This window comes from Sylvia atricapilla, chromosome 8, assembly GCF_009819655.1.
Source record: "Sylvia atricapilla isolate bSylAtr1 chromosome 8, bSylAtr1.pri, whole genome shotgun sequence".
Classification (NCBI taxonomy): domain Eukaryota; kingdom Metazoa; phylum Chordata; class Aves; order Passeriformes; family Sylviidae; genus Sylvia; species Sylvia atricapilla.
The window spans coordinates 3178085-3193876 of NC_089147.1; the positions used below are offsets into that span (position 1 = coordinate 3178085).

A 15792-nucleotide genomic window follows, 5' to 3' on the forward strand; every position below is an offset into this window, starting at 1 on the left:
GATTGGGTACCTCAAATTACAGTGTCCTGCCCTCTGCTTGTACACCGAGTTCAACTAAAGCTAAGCTGTGGTGAATTCAGTAAGCAAGTTATTCTAAATAGTGCCCATGGGATTTCTAATACCTGTTATTTTCCCTGTAGATTGTGTTCCTCATTCTTTTAACCACAAGAGGCAGTGCACTTCATGACTGGTCCGGGAGAACAAGTGCTGACTGCCTCTTGAATTGCATCTATATCTATCTATAGCCACATACATATTTTAATATATATACATACACACACACACATAAATCTATAGATCATGGAATCACAGAATGGTTTGGGCTGGAAGGGACCTTAAATCCCATCCAGTGCCACCCCATCCATGGCAGGGACACCTCCCAGTGTCCCAGGCTGCTCCATCCTGCCCTTGGGCACTGCCAGGGATCCAGGGGCAGGGATCCAGGCTGCTCTGGGCACCCTGTGCCAGCCCTGCCCACCCTCACAGGGAAGGATTTCTTCCTACTATCCAGTCTAAACCTAGTCTCTCTTAGTTTGAAGCTAAAAAGGACATAATTGTCCTATTCTTTTACAGTCTGTCAAGGCCAAGGAAGCAAAGTCTTTGCGCTACACTGGCTCAGTTAAATAGTTGGGATGCTTCCAAGCCAGCGCACAAATTCAAAGACAAAAACATCCTTAAGACACAACCAGGTTTTCTGTAAATATTGGGCGTGTGTTCAATTAAGATGTGTGTATGTGGAAGGCCGTTTTCAAAAGAGCGGGAAGTTACACCTTAACAATTCCCTGACAGCCTTTGGGCTTTCCTCAAAACCAGCTCTCCTTTCCCCACGCGTTCCCGTTCGGGCTGGTGAAGTGTCACTGAGGCGATGGTGCAGAGCTGATTTGTTTTATTAACACTGAATCCCCGAGGAGCGGTGGTTTCCCTGTTCCCCCGCAGCGCAGCAGCAGGAGCCGCGTTGCCCGGGGGCGCTGTGGGTTGTGCGGGTCGCGGTGGAGCCGCTCTGAGGTCACAGCGGGGAGGGTTCCACACGCCGCCCGCTGTCCCAGCAGGTCTCCAGGGAGCCGCGGTGGCCGTGGCACAGCGTCCCGGGCCGGCACTGACATCCAGCCATGGCGGAGAACGGGGTTAGGAAGCCCAGCATCCAGCACGGCGCCGACTGGGTAAGGGCCGAGCAGGGCTTCTTTGTCCTTACACTCTCAAAAAGGCACCGTGCTGAGGGGCGACTTGGTCCTTTAGTCAGAAACGAGTCTTCCCATTCCTGACGTTTATGAGGAAAGTGTGTCCTACATATTTAGACGAAGTGTGCAAAAGTTCTGACTTGCTAACTAACCCTAGCCGGATTTTTTTTTTTTTCTTCCAGTTTTGCAGCAATGCTGGAGGTGTCTTATTGATAGTTAGCCCTGATTGATTTTCCTTCTTTTCTGGAGAACTCAAGCCACGGTTTCCCTCGGTTCTCATCTCCAGGAGAACACTGTGATCCCATCAGGAACACTGGGCTGGGACATCTTGGCATCCCTGAGCACTGTGACACTCCTGGCACAGGAGTGTGTTCCTCACTCCCTGAACTTTTTGACCTGATGTTTGGTTGAGCTGTTCCCAAAAATGTTGCGCTTTCAAGCTTGTACAACAGTAGGAGTAGCATGGGGAGGGAGAATGACATTATTTTCTTTGGTGTTTATTGCTGTATAAAAAGTTTTCAGAAAGTTCCTGGACATTCCTGTCTTGAAGATTCCTAAAATGATTGTCTGGTTATTTTATCTGTGTTCGAACGTCTTTATGGTAGGGATTGTGCTGTGGCTGTGGGAGACTCCTCATTTTTCTAGACGCCACTAGGTGCTGCTGCAATCCAAGTAATAAAAAATAAACGGGAAAATACTGTTTAGCCCGCATTTCTGATCAGGTTTATATGTGAGGTTGGTTTTTTTTATTTATTTATTTTTAGTTGGCTTTTATTTCAAAGGGTCATAATGTTCATTATTTTCTAGTTTGTTCATGAAGGGGAGCAGGGCGAGCTGGAATCAACAACAAGCGCTTCACTAAGACATGTGCTGGACACGGCAGCCGCTCTGGGCACGGAATTCAGACAGCCGCTGGAATACAAAGCTCGGGTGGAGGTGAGTTCCCGTGGCAGCACAGCCGAATTTCGGAGCTCTTTTGCGAGTTGTCACTCGCTGAGTTGTGAGTAAGAACAGCACTCAGGGTCTTGAGCGGAGCAGTCACAGCGGGCTGGCAGACTTTGTGCCTCAGGGGATGGAGTGATTGCTGCCTGCGCTGAGGAAGAAACATATTTCCCCGTTACTCACTTATCATTTTAGTTGCTCAAAGTCCTGCTGCATTGCTGCTGATTTTCTCTTTTTATTGTCGAGACGCCGAATACATTATGATCAATCTCAGCCCGCAGCCTGTGTGTAAAGCCCTGTGAGAAGGTCTAATGGGAATTTGATCGGCTGTTTGGCAATGAATGCCAGAAATTCACGTAATTCACACAAAGGAGTGTTCTTTTTGGTCATTAAAAAGTTAGAAGCACCTCATTTCAAACATTTTTAAGGCTTGTTTAAAAATGAGATTTGGGAAAAATTTAAGGAAATGAAAGGAAATAGTGTTTTTTAAAATCCCAAGTATTTAAAATGTCGCAGTGTTGTAAGCACCTTTTCATGATCTTTTTTTATCATCACACTGAGCTTTACTTTACCCACCCACTTTGTGCACAGAACATTTTCTATTTCCATTTTCTATAAACACAGCAATTACAGTGGGTTCACTTCACAGGTTTGGCTGTAATGAAGGGCAGAAATAGGCTTGGAAGGAATATTTTAAAGGAAAACTCTGTACTGCAGAAAAGGAAGATGTAGTGTAAATGAGTATACACTGTGTTAATATCACATCTACCTTTCTGTGGAACATCTGGCCTTAGCCACTGCCTGAAAAGGAGAACCAGGGTAGAGGGACCTTTTAGCAACAGCAGTGTGACTTCACCTGGTGTTTCATGCCTTGTATTTACCAGCCCTCCACTTTTAAACAGAATTGGGGAAGTTCTTGTCTGTCATAAATTGAAAATTAATCTGAGATCAGTGGTGAGAGCACGAAAATGCTCTAAAGATTAAAATGGGACAATCTGAGGCAGTTTGTTTAGGCACTGGTAATAAACACTATTCCTGAAACACTGAGATTAACATTTAAGTGCAGTAGGATATATTAGTAAATTTACAGACTCAGGAGATGCTTATTTTTAAACACATGTATGAGACTGCATTTGTTGAATTTACATATCCACTGAATTACAGTGTGGGTGAATCAGTATGAAACAAGTGAACTTGTGAATACCCCTAAAAAAAGGAAGAGAACCTGCCTAGTAACCCAAATATCCTGAGATCTGACCGTGCAGCTGACCCCATGCAGGCACATTTTGTGTCTGGTCAATCTTCTTGTTGGATCAGGCCTTCAGTTACATTGACTTTTAGAACTCATTCACGTTCCCCTGCTCCTGAAACACTTCCTTTAGACTGTGTTACATTGAAACTTGCTCTTTCTTTGGTGGGGAATATCACAGCTGGGATACTGCACTGAGATATAATAAACATTTAAGAAGTCAGATGTGTTCAGTGTTTCTAAAATAGCTCTTTTTGCAGTTGTCTCTTTTTTCTTCTGAAACTCAGGTTTCATTCAGAGACTGGATGAGCATCATGTTAAAGAATGAGATTATAAATTAGTTATACAATTAATACCTCTTCCACTTCCCCTGCAACAAGCAGTGTCCATGACATTCAGTTCATAAATCACAGACTAATTCAGTTTTGAGGTCCCTTTTGTAGTTTATTTTAATTAGCTTTAGGCCTACTACTAAATCAAACAAGGCAATCCTGATACATATCTAGCATTTTGCTTCTTTGCAGACAGAATGTATGATTTCTCATTTGAAAATTCACACTTTTATATCAATCATGTGTATATTCAGCAAATCCTCCTGATCATTTTATTAAAAAAATAAAGTCCACATTACCCCTATAAAATCATGTGCAGGTGAATATTTCACATAGGAATATGACTATGCTAGAACAAAGGCAGCTGTAAACTCATAATATAATAAGAATGAAGAATAATGGTTTATGAAAATTAGTAATTTTTTGCTATAATTTTTTCTGTTTCAGAAAGCAGGAAACAACCATTTCCCGTTCTCTTCTCACGACAACAGACATGACATATGCAACGCAGTCGAGTATTTTGACCTGGTGAGTACCCAGCACTGAGACAAACCAAGCAACTTCAGGTCTGTTGGTCTGCCAGAGATTAAACAGACCGTGTTTGTCCCTTGTGAGAAGAGAAAAATGTAAATAGCGAAGAAAAAGACACTTTTTATTGGTATAAGGCTGGGACATCTCTGGGTCTGTCACAGATGTGCAGCAGCACACACAGTCATTGCGAATGGCACAATTCAAAGGGAAGAAGAAAGCCATGATTTGGGTCCCTGACAGGCATTTTCTAACGTTCCTGTTTTGGTTTTGTACCCAGTTAAATGTCCTATGAGTCTACTCGAGGTGATTTGCCTTGCAATGAATTTTTGTAGAGATCTCAGCCACTTCTAATTTGCAGTCCCAAATATTTTATTCAGACTCATCTTTATCATAAATTTAAACAAAATCCATGGGATACCTACATAATATCTCAAGAATGGATTTTTTCCCAGCCCTTCACAAAACACCTGCTTGAATCTATGCTGCAGAAGCCACAACTTAGTGACTAGAACTGAAATTGTTCCGGGCTTTTCTGTGTAGGCAACAGTTTCATGTTCTTCCATTCCCCTCAGATTGTTGGTATTATTGCAGGCAGCAAAAGAAATGGTGCAGTTCACAGGATAATGAGTAAAGGAGGAAGCAGTGAATTGTGATAAAGGAATTTTTCTGACTTTGAGCTCTGTCAAGCCTAGACTTTTTGGAATTCATTATTCACTGAGTAACCTCAATTTCTGTGCACTTTGGGCAGTGTCTTACAGTTTTAGAGATACTGATCAACCATAATTCCAGCTAAATTTCCTGCGAGCTGTGGAGTGTGAAAATCAGGTTCTGTCTCTCCAAGTTTGGACACACAAGGGATAGCATTGAAGATTCAGATTTCATGGTCTGTCTCAGTTTCTTTATTGCAGTCCAACCTAGAATTATTAACCTATTTCTTTGGGTGCCTCTGAAGATTAATTTAGCAGAGTGTAGCTAAATAGCCTTGACTAGATGGTGTGCTAGAGAAATGCAAAGTAAAAGTGGTTTATTAGCACTGAGGGGTGGAAGGTCAGCAGATTTCCCATTATAAATGCAACCAAAAATGTTCATCCAGGCAAGTCTGACAATATTATTTTTAACTTGCTAAAGATCAACCGTGAGTTCTTGCAATCACTGTGGTAACAGCTTCGTTCACTTCCCAGTGGGGTAGTGACTGTTACAAGATTCATCTGTGAAGCTGTGACTGGAAGTCATATGTTTGCATGAAATTTTCTATCTTTTTTTTTTTTTTTTCTTTTTTTTTCCTAGGGCATGGGCGTGAGGAAGCTGGATCCAGAGAAGCGGAAACAGGACTCCCATAACTTTCTCGAGTGGGCCAGTGCACCAGGCGAGAGCGGCGGCGACGACTTGTTAACCATTTACCAGACCTCGTTTGTGGCAGATCAGAGCCCCGCAGGGCGCGAGGGCGGCTGTGCCCGGCGCTTTCCCAAACACCACACCCAGAAAGGGTGCACCGCCCAGAGAGACTGCTGCCGCGGCAAACCTGCTCCTGGCGACGGCAAAGCCCTGCAGCCCTACAAGCCATCCTAAATCAGCGCAACGCCTCTGACCGACAGCTCCACGCGATGGTGAAGGAATAAACGTTTCTGTAAAGCGCACTCGTTCGTTGTGATCAGCAACCTTACATTACTCTGAAAACATACATTGCTATAAAACCTTTCAAGAGGAGGAGCAGTAGAAGGGAAAACAAGGTTGTGCACATTTTTAGACATAACTCTGCTAGGAGAACAGAGATAGGGATTGTGCTTGTGTTACCTGGTAGCGGTCGACCCTCATCTTGATACAAAAGCTTCTGAATCAGTGGCAGGGTTGTACCTCGGGCAGCTGACAGCACCTGTACTGACACAGGAGCATAATGGAACTGGATCCCCGAGGGATTTCCACAGCAGGGGGCCCAAGCCTTTGTGTTCAGGTAAGAGAGAAACATTTCCACATTTCATTTTGTGGCTGAGAAGGCAGGTTACCAGCCATTAGAGAAAGTAGATAAAAAAGCTGTGCATTAAATTGCTGCGCAGAATAAGTGTCCTGTTTGGTTATAGCACAGCAGTTAGAGAAATGAAAAAAGAAGGAGTGTTGTGGACAACATTCATGCACTCAGAAATTTGATTCGTGGCTGTAAGAGGGAACAAAGCTCAAGCTGAAGTGGAAGGCAGTGTGGAGGTTTGAGTTTGGGGTAGACTGGATCTTAAAAGAACTCATGATTTCAGTTACATGTCCCCAAGGAAGATAATTCAAACCCAATCCTCCAAGCACTCTGCTCCCAGAATATTCACTGATGTGGGATGTGGCAGGCAGGAGAGTCAGACCTCCAGATGATGTGTTTTCCTCTTCTGGATCACTTCCATTAATATCAATAAAATAATAAGCTAAATTGTGTGTCTTAAAATACCCTACAAATAAGCTTGTTGCTGTGCAAAATAACGTTGACAAAAAAAATCAATCAATCATAAGTTTATGAGATAATTTCCTTTATTTACAAGATAAATGGAAAAATAAACCCTTGACCCTTAAAATTCCCTGCATTATAAGAGATGCCTTGAACATGAGCTCGGTTAAGAAACAACATTTCTGCCTTTCAGTGAACAAATATGTATTTTGGGATCAGCATTGGCTGATGGCCTTTTTGTGTGCCATCAAAGTAGATGGAATTGGATTCCCCAAACATGTAGCCTATTTATTAGCACATGTTGAAATAATAAACTCATTTTTTTAATGGAGTTCCCCCTGTTGGAGTTCTTGGGGTGCTGCACAATACATCAAAATCCAAAACATCAATGAACAATGTAAAACCAAATAAAAAGCCAAGTAACATAGTGCTATTAAAAAGAATTGCTTTTTCTCAAAGTAGACATCTGCCTGACAGCTCCAGAGTCAGAATTTCCAGAGCTTTAGCCAACAACTTCATCCCCAAACTTACTCAGAACTGCAGTGTGTGCCAATGACATGGTGAATAAGTGCCCCATGCTGTTTGGCAAACTCCAAAGGGCAATCTTGGACCTCCATCAGAAGGAAGGAACACATTCTTGCTCCGTTAGTAATGTTTATCTGTGGTTTAGTGTTACAACTGGATGTGGTGAAATAAATTGGTGTAGTTTGTTATGCCTTAAGACACCAATAGAAACACTCCAGATTTCTTTTCCCCCTCTTTTTCTTCCCCCCCCCATTTTTGGTTAAAATATGGATTAAAAAAAGAAAAATACCTGTGGGTTAATACATATTTTCAACTATCTTGTAATAAAGATTGCAGAGGGGAAACTGAAGAGATCAAGAAACCCTTATAAAGTGGAATACCCTATGCTGGGTTGAAGAAAACAGGTGATTCCCACATATCTCATGCTCTGCCAGTGTTTCTTGGGTAAATAACAGGAGACAGAATACTCTGAATTTGGAAATGAATAATGAATTCCTCAGATAAATTTGTGTGTTTTGGATAGAAACCATCACTTTGTTTACTCTTGTGTTGATAATGTCTCTGTGAGGAAGGTCCTGTTGAGTTAAAACATTTTGGGGCATGCATTTTTTGTTTCGTTTTGTTTGTTTCTTTGGGAATGGAAGAGATTGAAATAAGGCTGGTAACTTTTGTCTTTTGTTTACCCGGTGTCTAAAGACTTAAAGAAGTCCTTAAAGCTGGGATCTGGGGATCACTGGGAGGGGGATTTCTGCTGCTGCTGGAGCTGGTAATTCAGTGGGCATGCAGCAGTTTGACTTCCCAGTCATCTGCTGTTAATGTGATCACTGTCCATAATCTAATCACTCCATGTCGCAGAAATGTTGTTCCTTAACTTGTGCTCTCAAGGTCAGAGTGAGGGAACTTGGTGTGGATGTGGCACTGGGGGTGAGTCCATTTCCCTCCCTGTGCTCACTGTTACACGGTGACACTTCTGTCCCAGCTCCGTCTAAACCCAAAGCTGAAACTCATTTATTTACAGTGACACCTCATGTGTGGATGATATTAACTTCTTTAGATACTCTTTTACTGCTTTAACATTTCCCTAACTGAGGAAAATACTGGTATAACTGTGGTGGTGCTGATGGTGAACCAAGAGCACAGGCCTGTGTCTAATGGAAATGTTCATGTTGATACATTGGCCATGCTGGTTGGCAAGAAATGAAATTTCTGAAATTAAGTAGAAACTTCTCAGGCATCTCTACCTTCAAGCCACAGTACACAAACTTTATTACTATTATTATTATTACAGCCATTATTAATAATTTTCCTCCACATTCTCCTGCTGCTAATACATTATCTAATGAGCAGTAGATGGCAAGGACAGAGACCCATACCTCTCTGGAGTGGGAAGAAACTCTACAGAGCTACCTCATCTCAAATTTCTTAGTTTATTCTTGCCTCTCCAACAAAATAGTAAAATAACAAGCTGTTAAAACATTCTCTGTGGAGTATCTAATTAAAAAGTCCATTCAACAATCAATCTTAACTGACCTTAAATTGGATGTTTAGCCATGGTGGGTATGAGTGAACCTGTAAAACACCCAATTTATGGTTTGGACAGGCAGTTGTTTTTATGAAAAGCATGTTTCTACCTCTTGTCTGGTCAAGCTTGTTATTCTTCAGTATATTCACCTGAAAGTGAAGTATTTCAAATTGTCATTTTTGAAATGTGGTGTACAGGAAAAAAAAAATAGTTTGAAACAGGTAAGTTTAAGGTAAGTTTAATTCAAACAGAAGGAAAGAAGTGCTCGGAGGAGACCTCTGACTGCAAGGACTGGGACTCAGCGATTCAGGAATTCCTGCTCACAGGTGAGTGCCTGGCCCCTGAACCAGGGAAAACCCTGAGTGTTCTCACAAAGCCAGTGTTTAACTGGTGCAAACAAAATGCAGCAGCTCTGGCAGACCAGGTGGAGGGTGGTGGGTTTCCACGTTGCCTGAACCAGTTCAGAAAATCAGAAGAATCTTAGAAATGCCTTTTCTGTTAATTCCTTGCTGTGAGATATGTAGAAATAGTGCTCATAGAGCACTGTTCTAATAGCAACGAGTATGTATTATTTTTGTGATCCTTTTCAATATTCTATGGAATGAGAGACATATTTTGTAACTCAAACACGTGAAAATAGATTTAAAATGAAGGTCTCCTGCCCCTCTCTCACCCAGCCATCCCTCAAAAGGAAGGTTGTGTTTAGACTGCCCAGTACATTCCAGCACCTACAAATGGCAATGTTCATGTGCAAACAGAGCAGCTCAAGTGTCAAGTCCTGTGCCCAGATGTAAGCTGCTGTGGGCTTGGGCTCTATGGTATTAACCAGACCCTTTGTGCCTCAGATGGCATTGTAGGCATGCATTAATGACCCTAAGTGACAAACCTCCTCATCTTACTGCTTAATTAATCAATGGCCTGGTGGCACTTTGGCAGGGCTCTTTTTCAAGCTGTGTCTCCCCTCACAGAGTAATCAGATGCTATATAGCTCTGTCTGCTTATGGGAAAGCCAAACCCAATAAATAAAGTTTAATTTCCTGATTCCCCTGGGATATAGGGATTCTTTTTAACAATGCTTCTTCAGCTGAGCTGAAATTAAAACCCGACATGATCAAAATATTTCAGAATATTTCATGGACTGAGTTAAGCACCAGGTTTAAAGACTTAAAGAGGACTGGAGGGGAAGACTGTCAATGCAGAAGCACAATATTTTCCATCAAAAATGCCTAATCCTATCGTGGTGTTCCTGGTGTTAAACTCCACACTGCCAGCTTTTCAGCAATACTATGAAGATCTTTAGTGCATGTGGGTTATTAATTTTCCTTCTGAATTAAACGTGCTATAATTTAGATGAGAATTAACGTTTGATCTTCAATTTTGTGCCATGCAATGCAGCTTGGTTCCATAGGAGGGCAGATGTGTTGAACGGCTTGATTTTGGTATGGGTTATTTTAGTGTAAGAACTACGGTTCGGAGTTGAATGATCACATTTATACTGATATCAGTGAGCTCTCAGACTGTGTCAGTGAAATGTAACAACTTGATTCCAGCATAAATAGAAATATCTTGTGGGGTTTGATGCTTACAAAGTTCAAAGGTGTTTCAATACTCATTTATTTTATTTTGCCTCAGAGAGCCTATAATCTGATTAATGTTACTTACTTAATCAGTGACAGTATCCAGCAAATTCACAAAATTATCTTTTTGGTTTACAACTTGGATTTAAACCAACTTTTTTTATTTCTCTAGCATCAAGTTTTCAATATGTGCTAATTTATGCTAGAGTTTTCTTTATGCTTCAAGCTAAATTCAGTCTTAAATATACAACAACTTTAGCCTCTGGGTTAAATAATTCCGTACAAAATTTGAAATTGCAAACCATATTTGCCTTTTCAAGTGAGTTGAAAAACGAGTGAAACTTGTTTGTTTGGAGGCAGAAATGTGTGTGTGCCCTCATGGCTTCGCTGATCCCTTCTTGCAGAGCACCTGGAGGGGCCCTGTGACAGCCCTGAGCTCCCTGCTCCCTGTCAGTCTCCCCAGTGTGTCCTGAGTGGGGTTATTCCTGACCTGAGCACCTCCAGAGGGGGCTGGATCCCTGGGAGGCCGCCCTGCAGCCTGGCAACGCTGCTTTCTGGGAATGCTGTGGAGCAAAGGCTTTCCTTGGGCAATGCCATGTCTTCTGAAACTGGAGAAAAGCTCCCAGCAGCTGGAGCTGCAAGAACAAGATGAGCGTTTTATCTATTTCATGTAACAAAAATCCCTGAGGTAGAAGAAAGGTTATTAACCAGTGAAGACATGAAGAGCCCAAATTTCCAGGAGAAACCCAGTCCTTCAGCTGCAGGAATGGTGCTGAGGCAGCCTGGCCTTTTCTTGCTGTGCAGCTGACCCCTCCTGTTCCCTCTGAGCTTGCCTGGGTCTCTGTCCAAATACACAGGAGCACCTGGAGGAGGGGTTCAACCAGATTTCCTGCAGCATGGAGCAGCTCTGAACTGCTGTGGAAGCAAATGCTCAGAGTCAGTGGAGGATGATGGGAAGGGTGGTGTTCTCTTGGTGTCCTGTTGGTGTTCCATTGGTGTTCCCTTGGTGTTCCCTTGGTGTTCCATTGGCATCCTGTTGGTGTTCCATTGGCATCCTGTTGGTGTTCCATTGGTGTTCTATTGGTGTTCTGTTGTCCTCAGCCCCCACAGCCCACAGAAGGCAAACAAACCCCGGTGTCCTTTAAAAATGAGCTGTCACAGGGACTCTAAGCAGATGGGTCAGCCTTGTGTGCAGATGTGGACACTTTTGCGCCATATTCTTCTGCAACGCAGCTTTGGACTATTAAGTTGTCAAAAAAGGAGTGTTTGGGAATTAAAACTTAAGGAGGAAGATTTTCCTCACCTCAGTCCTTCACTTATTCTCAGGTTGCTCTTGTGTTCGGGCTCCAGATTCTGACCTTGCTGCCAAAGAAGATATCAGAGGCCAATATGGCAGCTGTCATGCAGGCAAAGATCCTGCTGAGATTTGTGAGATAATTCATGTGTCAGAACACAGGCCAACTGATAATTTTATTTCTCTTGATGTGCAGATGTCTGGTTGGATAAATTCAGAATCATTTCAGTCCACTGCCCAGTGGATGGTCTAAATGCTGGTAACTAAGGCAGGAATAGAATCTGTCACAACTCTTGATGTCCTTAGGACATGACACATTGGGAGTCTGTCCTCACGTTTTCTTGCACTCTGATAATGAGCATCTACAGCTGCTTTGTCTGATGGAAACGTCTCCCCCCTTTCTGGACTGGAGGCAAACATGCCAACATTGCTTTTCCAGAAATGCAAAAACTTTTCCAGCCAGCTCCAGATTGTTTTTTCTTCCTCACTTCTCCCTAGTCCCCTTGAACTTCCCCAGCAGGATTTTTGCAATCCATTTCTAGCAATATTGCATTCACTCTGACACAAAACAATATCTTGGGCTGTGATAATAAATTAGGCGCAGTGGGAATTGAAGCTTGTTCTTTTGTCCAAGGTGATATAATGGGAGTCATTCATAATGAAGAAAAAAAGTAATTGTTATGCAGCATTTTTGTATTAAACATGCCTCCCCAAATTATCCAGAGTATAAAAGAGGATGTTTGGAGAGCTTTGTTACAACCATGCTTGAGCAAAATGCATGTGAATGTGCTCTTATTTGCATAAATAGGATTTCTTGAAATACAAACCATTTGTATTGCACTGAGCTCCCTCAAGCCCTGCTACCTTACAAGACGGATCATAGTTTTATCATTAATCAAAACAAAGCCAAAATCAATAAACATGCATAATCAGGACTCTCTGATTCCCGTATGCAAATACACTACATATTGATGAAATGTTTCTGAATCTAAAATAGTTTTACTCTCTTTTTTCCCCTCAGAAGTCCCTAAGCCTTTTAATTTTAATATTTTATGCACTGCAATGCAAACAGTATAAGAATGAGTTTGTGTATCAGAGATAACAAGTTAAAAGATAAATGTTGGATGAATCTCCTAATAGTTTTTGCTGGCTCTGCTGACTTTAAAGGCAGTTTATGCTTCCCAAAGGCTGGTAATTACTTGACCTTTAAAGTCCCAAACCTGCCAAAGCAGTTGCTCTGCCGTGCTCCTTCCAGCCGGTACCGGAGCACGGGCAGTCGGGGCCTGGGCCCTGTGCCAAGGCTGTTTGTTAATTAGGGAAAATCATTTGTTCCTTGTGTTAAGGGTGATGGAAGGGTTGCCTAGCAGGGGCATGGAAATGGTTTGGAGCAGGACAAGTTTGTGTCCTTGGTGTGTGGCTGAGGTGGTGGTCAGCACCTGCAGCTCCACGGATTCGCACCCCCGACAGAGCTCAGCTCCCCTCACGCACTGCAGATCGTGCAGGTAATTCCTGAGGCACATTTAGTGCTGCCTCCTGTAGTTATAAATTCCTTATCTCACAGACATTACACTATGGTACAAGGCACAATATCATCTGATGCATCCAAAAGTAAACGCTGCACCACGAGTGTCAGTGACTTCATACATTTCAGAAGCATTGCACTACCACAGTTAAGAACCCCTAACAGTGCATGGCTGAAATTAATGCTGCAAATTCCTTTACTCTGAATCACAAATTTCTAACGAGTGAGCTCCTTAATCTTATCAGCAGCTACACTTAGTCAGAAGCTGTGCATATCCATAGCAGGTACAAAACAGATCCAAGAAATGGGCGCATCAACAACCAAAGGATTAAAATAAAACAAAATTCTATGAAGGCCATAGTTAAAGGAAAAGAAGGATGAAAAAGACCAGCATTAGAATAGCTAGGCTGCAATTAAGTTGAAGAAGTTCCTTGTTTGCTAGTCAAATAATAAGCCGTGTCAGAGCTCTAGAATTGGCTATTCCAGCATAATTGCATCTCTTGTGTATCTGTGGGACTCTGCTAACCACAGGCATGATCCTCTCGTGAGAGTCATCCCCTCCTTGCTGATTTATCAGCCCTGGGAAAAGTTTACAGGTGTGATGTTTATTTTATATCATCATAAACTAAATGTGGCAGCCATCATAGATTAGGAGGCCCAATTTCAAACTGTGAGAGTCTTTTAGGCTGATTAATTTGCTGGGGCGGGGGGGGGGGGGAAATTCACAGTATGTCTGTGTGTTTGCCAAGTCATGCTTATTTACATTTGCTCAGTGCTTGTTTCCATAACCACAGAGTGTCTAAATAAAGAAATGCATTTCTATAGGTAGAAATAGGTGCTCACCTGAAGAGAAATGGTAGAGCCGACCTGTAACTGCACTACTTGGAAGCAGCCCACAAAGTCAAGAGTGTCATGGGTTTGTAGCATAGATACAGATAAATATGTCAGGTGAGAGGTGCAGTGAGCTCCTCAGAGTCAGTCACTGCTTGATTTTCATTGCCTGTGCTGGTGGTTCCCAGGAAACTCTGTACTTTTACCTTTTTTTTTTCCTAATTGATTCTTCAGTGATCTGAACTGAAACTTTTAACAATAGGATGGGGCTTTAGTTTTCATGGCAAATACTTGCACTAAGGTACTTGCCAAAGGGAGGAGTAAAGGTTACTGCAGAAATAGGTTGATGACAGGAGGAACTGATATTCCTCAGCATCTTCCTCACTGCTCCATTTTCCAAACCAGCAAAAACAGTGGGAACTATTTCTCTTTGTTTCAACCTGTGCTTACACAGCCTGAAACAGAATTTAGCCTGTGCCCTTTTCTTTGCAGATTTTGGTAGTTGCAGTGCATTGCTGCTGGACTGTCACAGTGTTACAGTGGCTGTGGCTGCTTTGTTACTGCACTACATCCATGAGATGTAATGTCAAGTCTTCTACCTGTGCTGCTTGTTGATTTTAGCTGGAACTTGTCATTTTGGCATGTCTAAGGCTAGTGAGTAATTGGTATGACCTGGTGTATCAAAACAAGCTCGACATTAAATCATTTTGTGCTCAGTTATTTTCAAAAGGAGAGAGAGAATCCATCAGCCAAAACAGGAGAAAGAAACTGTGAAATCTCTCTGATTTTGGCAAGGATGGTAAAGGAAAATACAGCTGAGGCCATTCCCTTATTGCTTGTGGAAGGTGTTCAAATAAATAAGAATCTGGACAGAATGCGAGTAGTGATGTGAGGGATTAATATTTTTAAAGCTCTTGGGTTTCTTTGGCTCAACCTTTCTGCAGCAGGGTGGGGTGTTTACTTTAACCACCAGCATCCATCTCCAGGAGTGCCAGGCTGGCACCTCATCTCAGTTTTTCATTAAAAAGGGGAGGGAAAAGCTGAGCTGGTGGTCCTGCAGGAGCACTGAAGAGGGTAACAAGCTGGTGTGAAGGACAGCGTGATCTTCTCCTCCAGGTCTGTAAGTTTTAATGTCCGTGTGTTCTGGTCCTCCTTGGGTTATCAATCTCTGGCTCCGTGGGCTGCCATTTGCATTTAGAGCCTTGCGACATTTTGTGTTTTCAAAATATTTTTCACATGAGACTTGTGAAGTGCATTGAAGAAAACAAATGGACCTCTCTCCACCCACGGGGTGTAATTGACTGCTTGGCACAGACAGGAGTGGAACGAAAGAAACCCCCTTGCCTTGATCTCCTTACCCTGCTCTAAACATTTTCATGACCTTTTTTGGAGAAGTCTGGCAAAAGTAATATCAAACAAGGGACTTTTTTCCCATGTCCTCCTCTGTTTTGTTGCACAGTGTGGTCTGTTTTAAATAAGCTCCACAGTGCAGTCATTTAAGGGAATGAAGATATTTCATAGCACACTTAGCATTTGCATTTGAATATAGGCCACCCTGCTGTTTGATTAAACTGGAGTTTAAGAAAACTCTAAGAATCGAGGTTCATGTGCAGTGCAGTACTTCACACTCGGATTGCAAAGGTTGTTGAAGGAAAAAAAAAATGATAATATCCTTGGAAGTACATGACTAATGAGAATATATATAGCACTTCTGAGACAGCTCAAATATATAATTATTGTGAGGATTTCACAGACACATAAATATAATGATCTTCAGCTAAGTAAATTGCTACCTACCAATGAAATAAATATGGTCCCTTCAGAATTTGAAATAATTCAGTGCTGTAGGTGGTGGGAAATGATT

At 42.2% G+C, this 15792-nt stretch overlaps 1 protein-coding gene across 1 annotated transcript; it reads left to right on the forward strand.

The window, feature by feature from the left end:
• The first annotated feature begins 1109 nt into the window (after nucleotides 1-1109).
• On the forward strand, nucleotides 1110-5806 carry TEX36 (testis expressed 36). Its single transcript, XM_066324430.1, has 4 exons — nucleotides 1110-1160; nucleotides 1986-2114; nucleotides 4149-4229; nucleotides 5520-5806. The coding sequence occupies exons 1-4, from the start codon at nucleotides 1110-1112 to the stop codon at nucleotides 5799-5801; spliced, it is 543 nt and encodes a 180-aa protein (XP_066180527.1). The 3' UTR covers nucleotides 5802-5806.
• Nucleotides 5807-15792: the final 9986 nt, after the last annotated feature.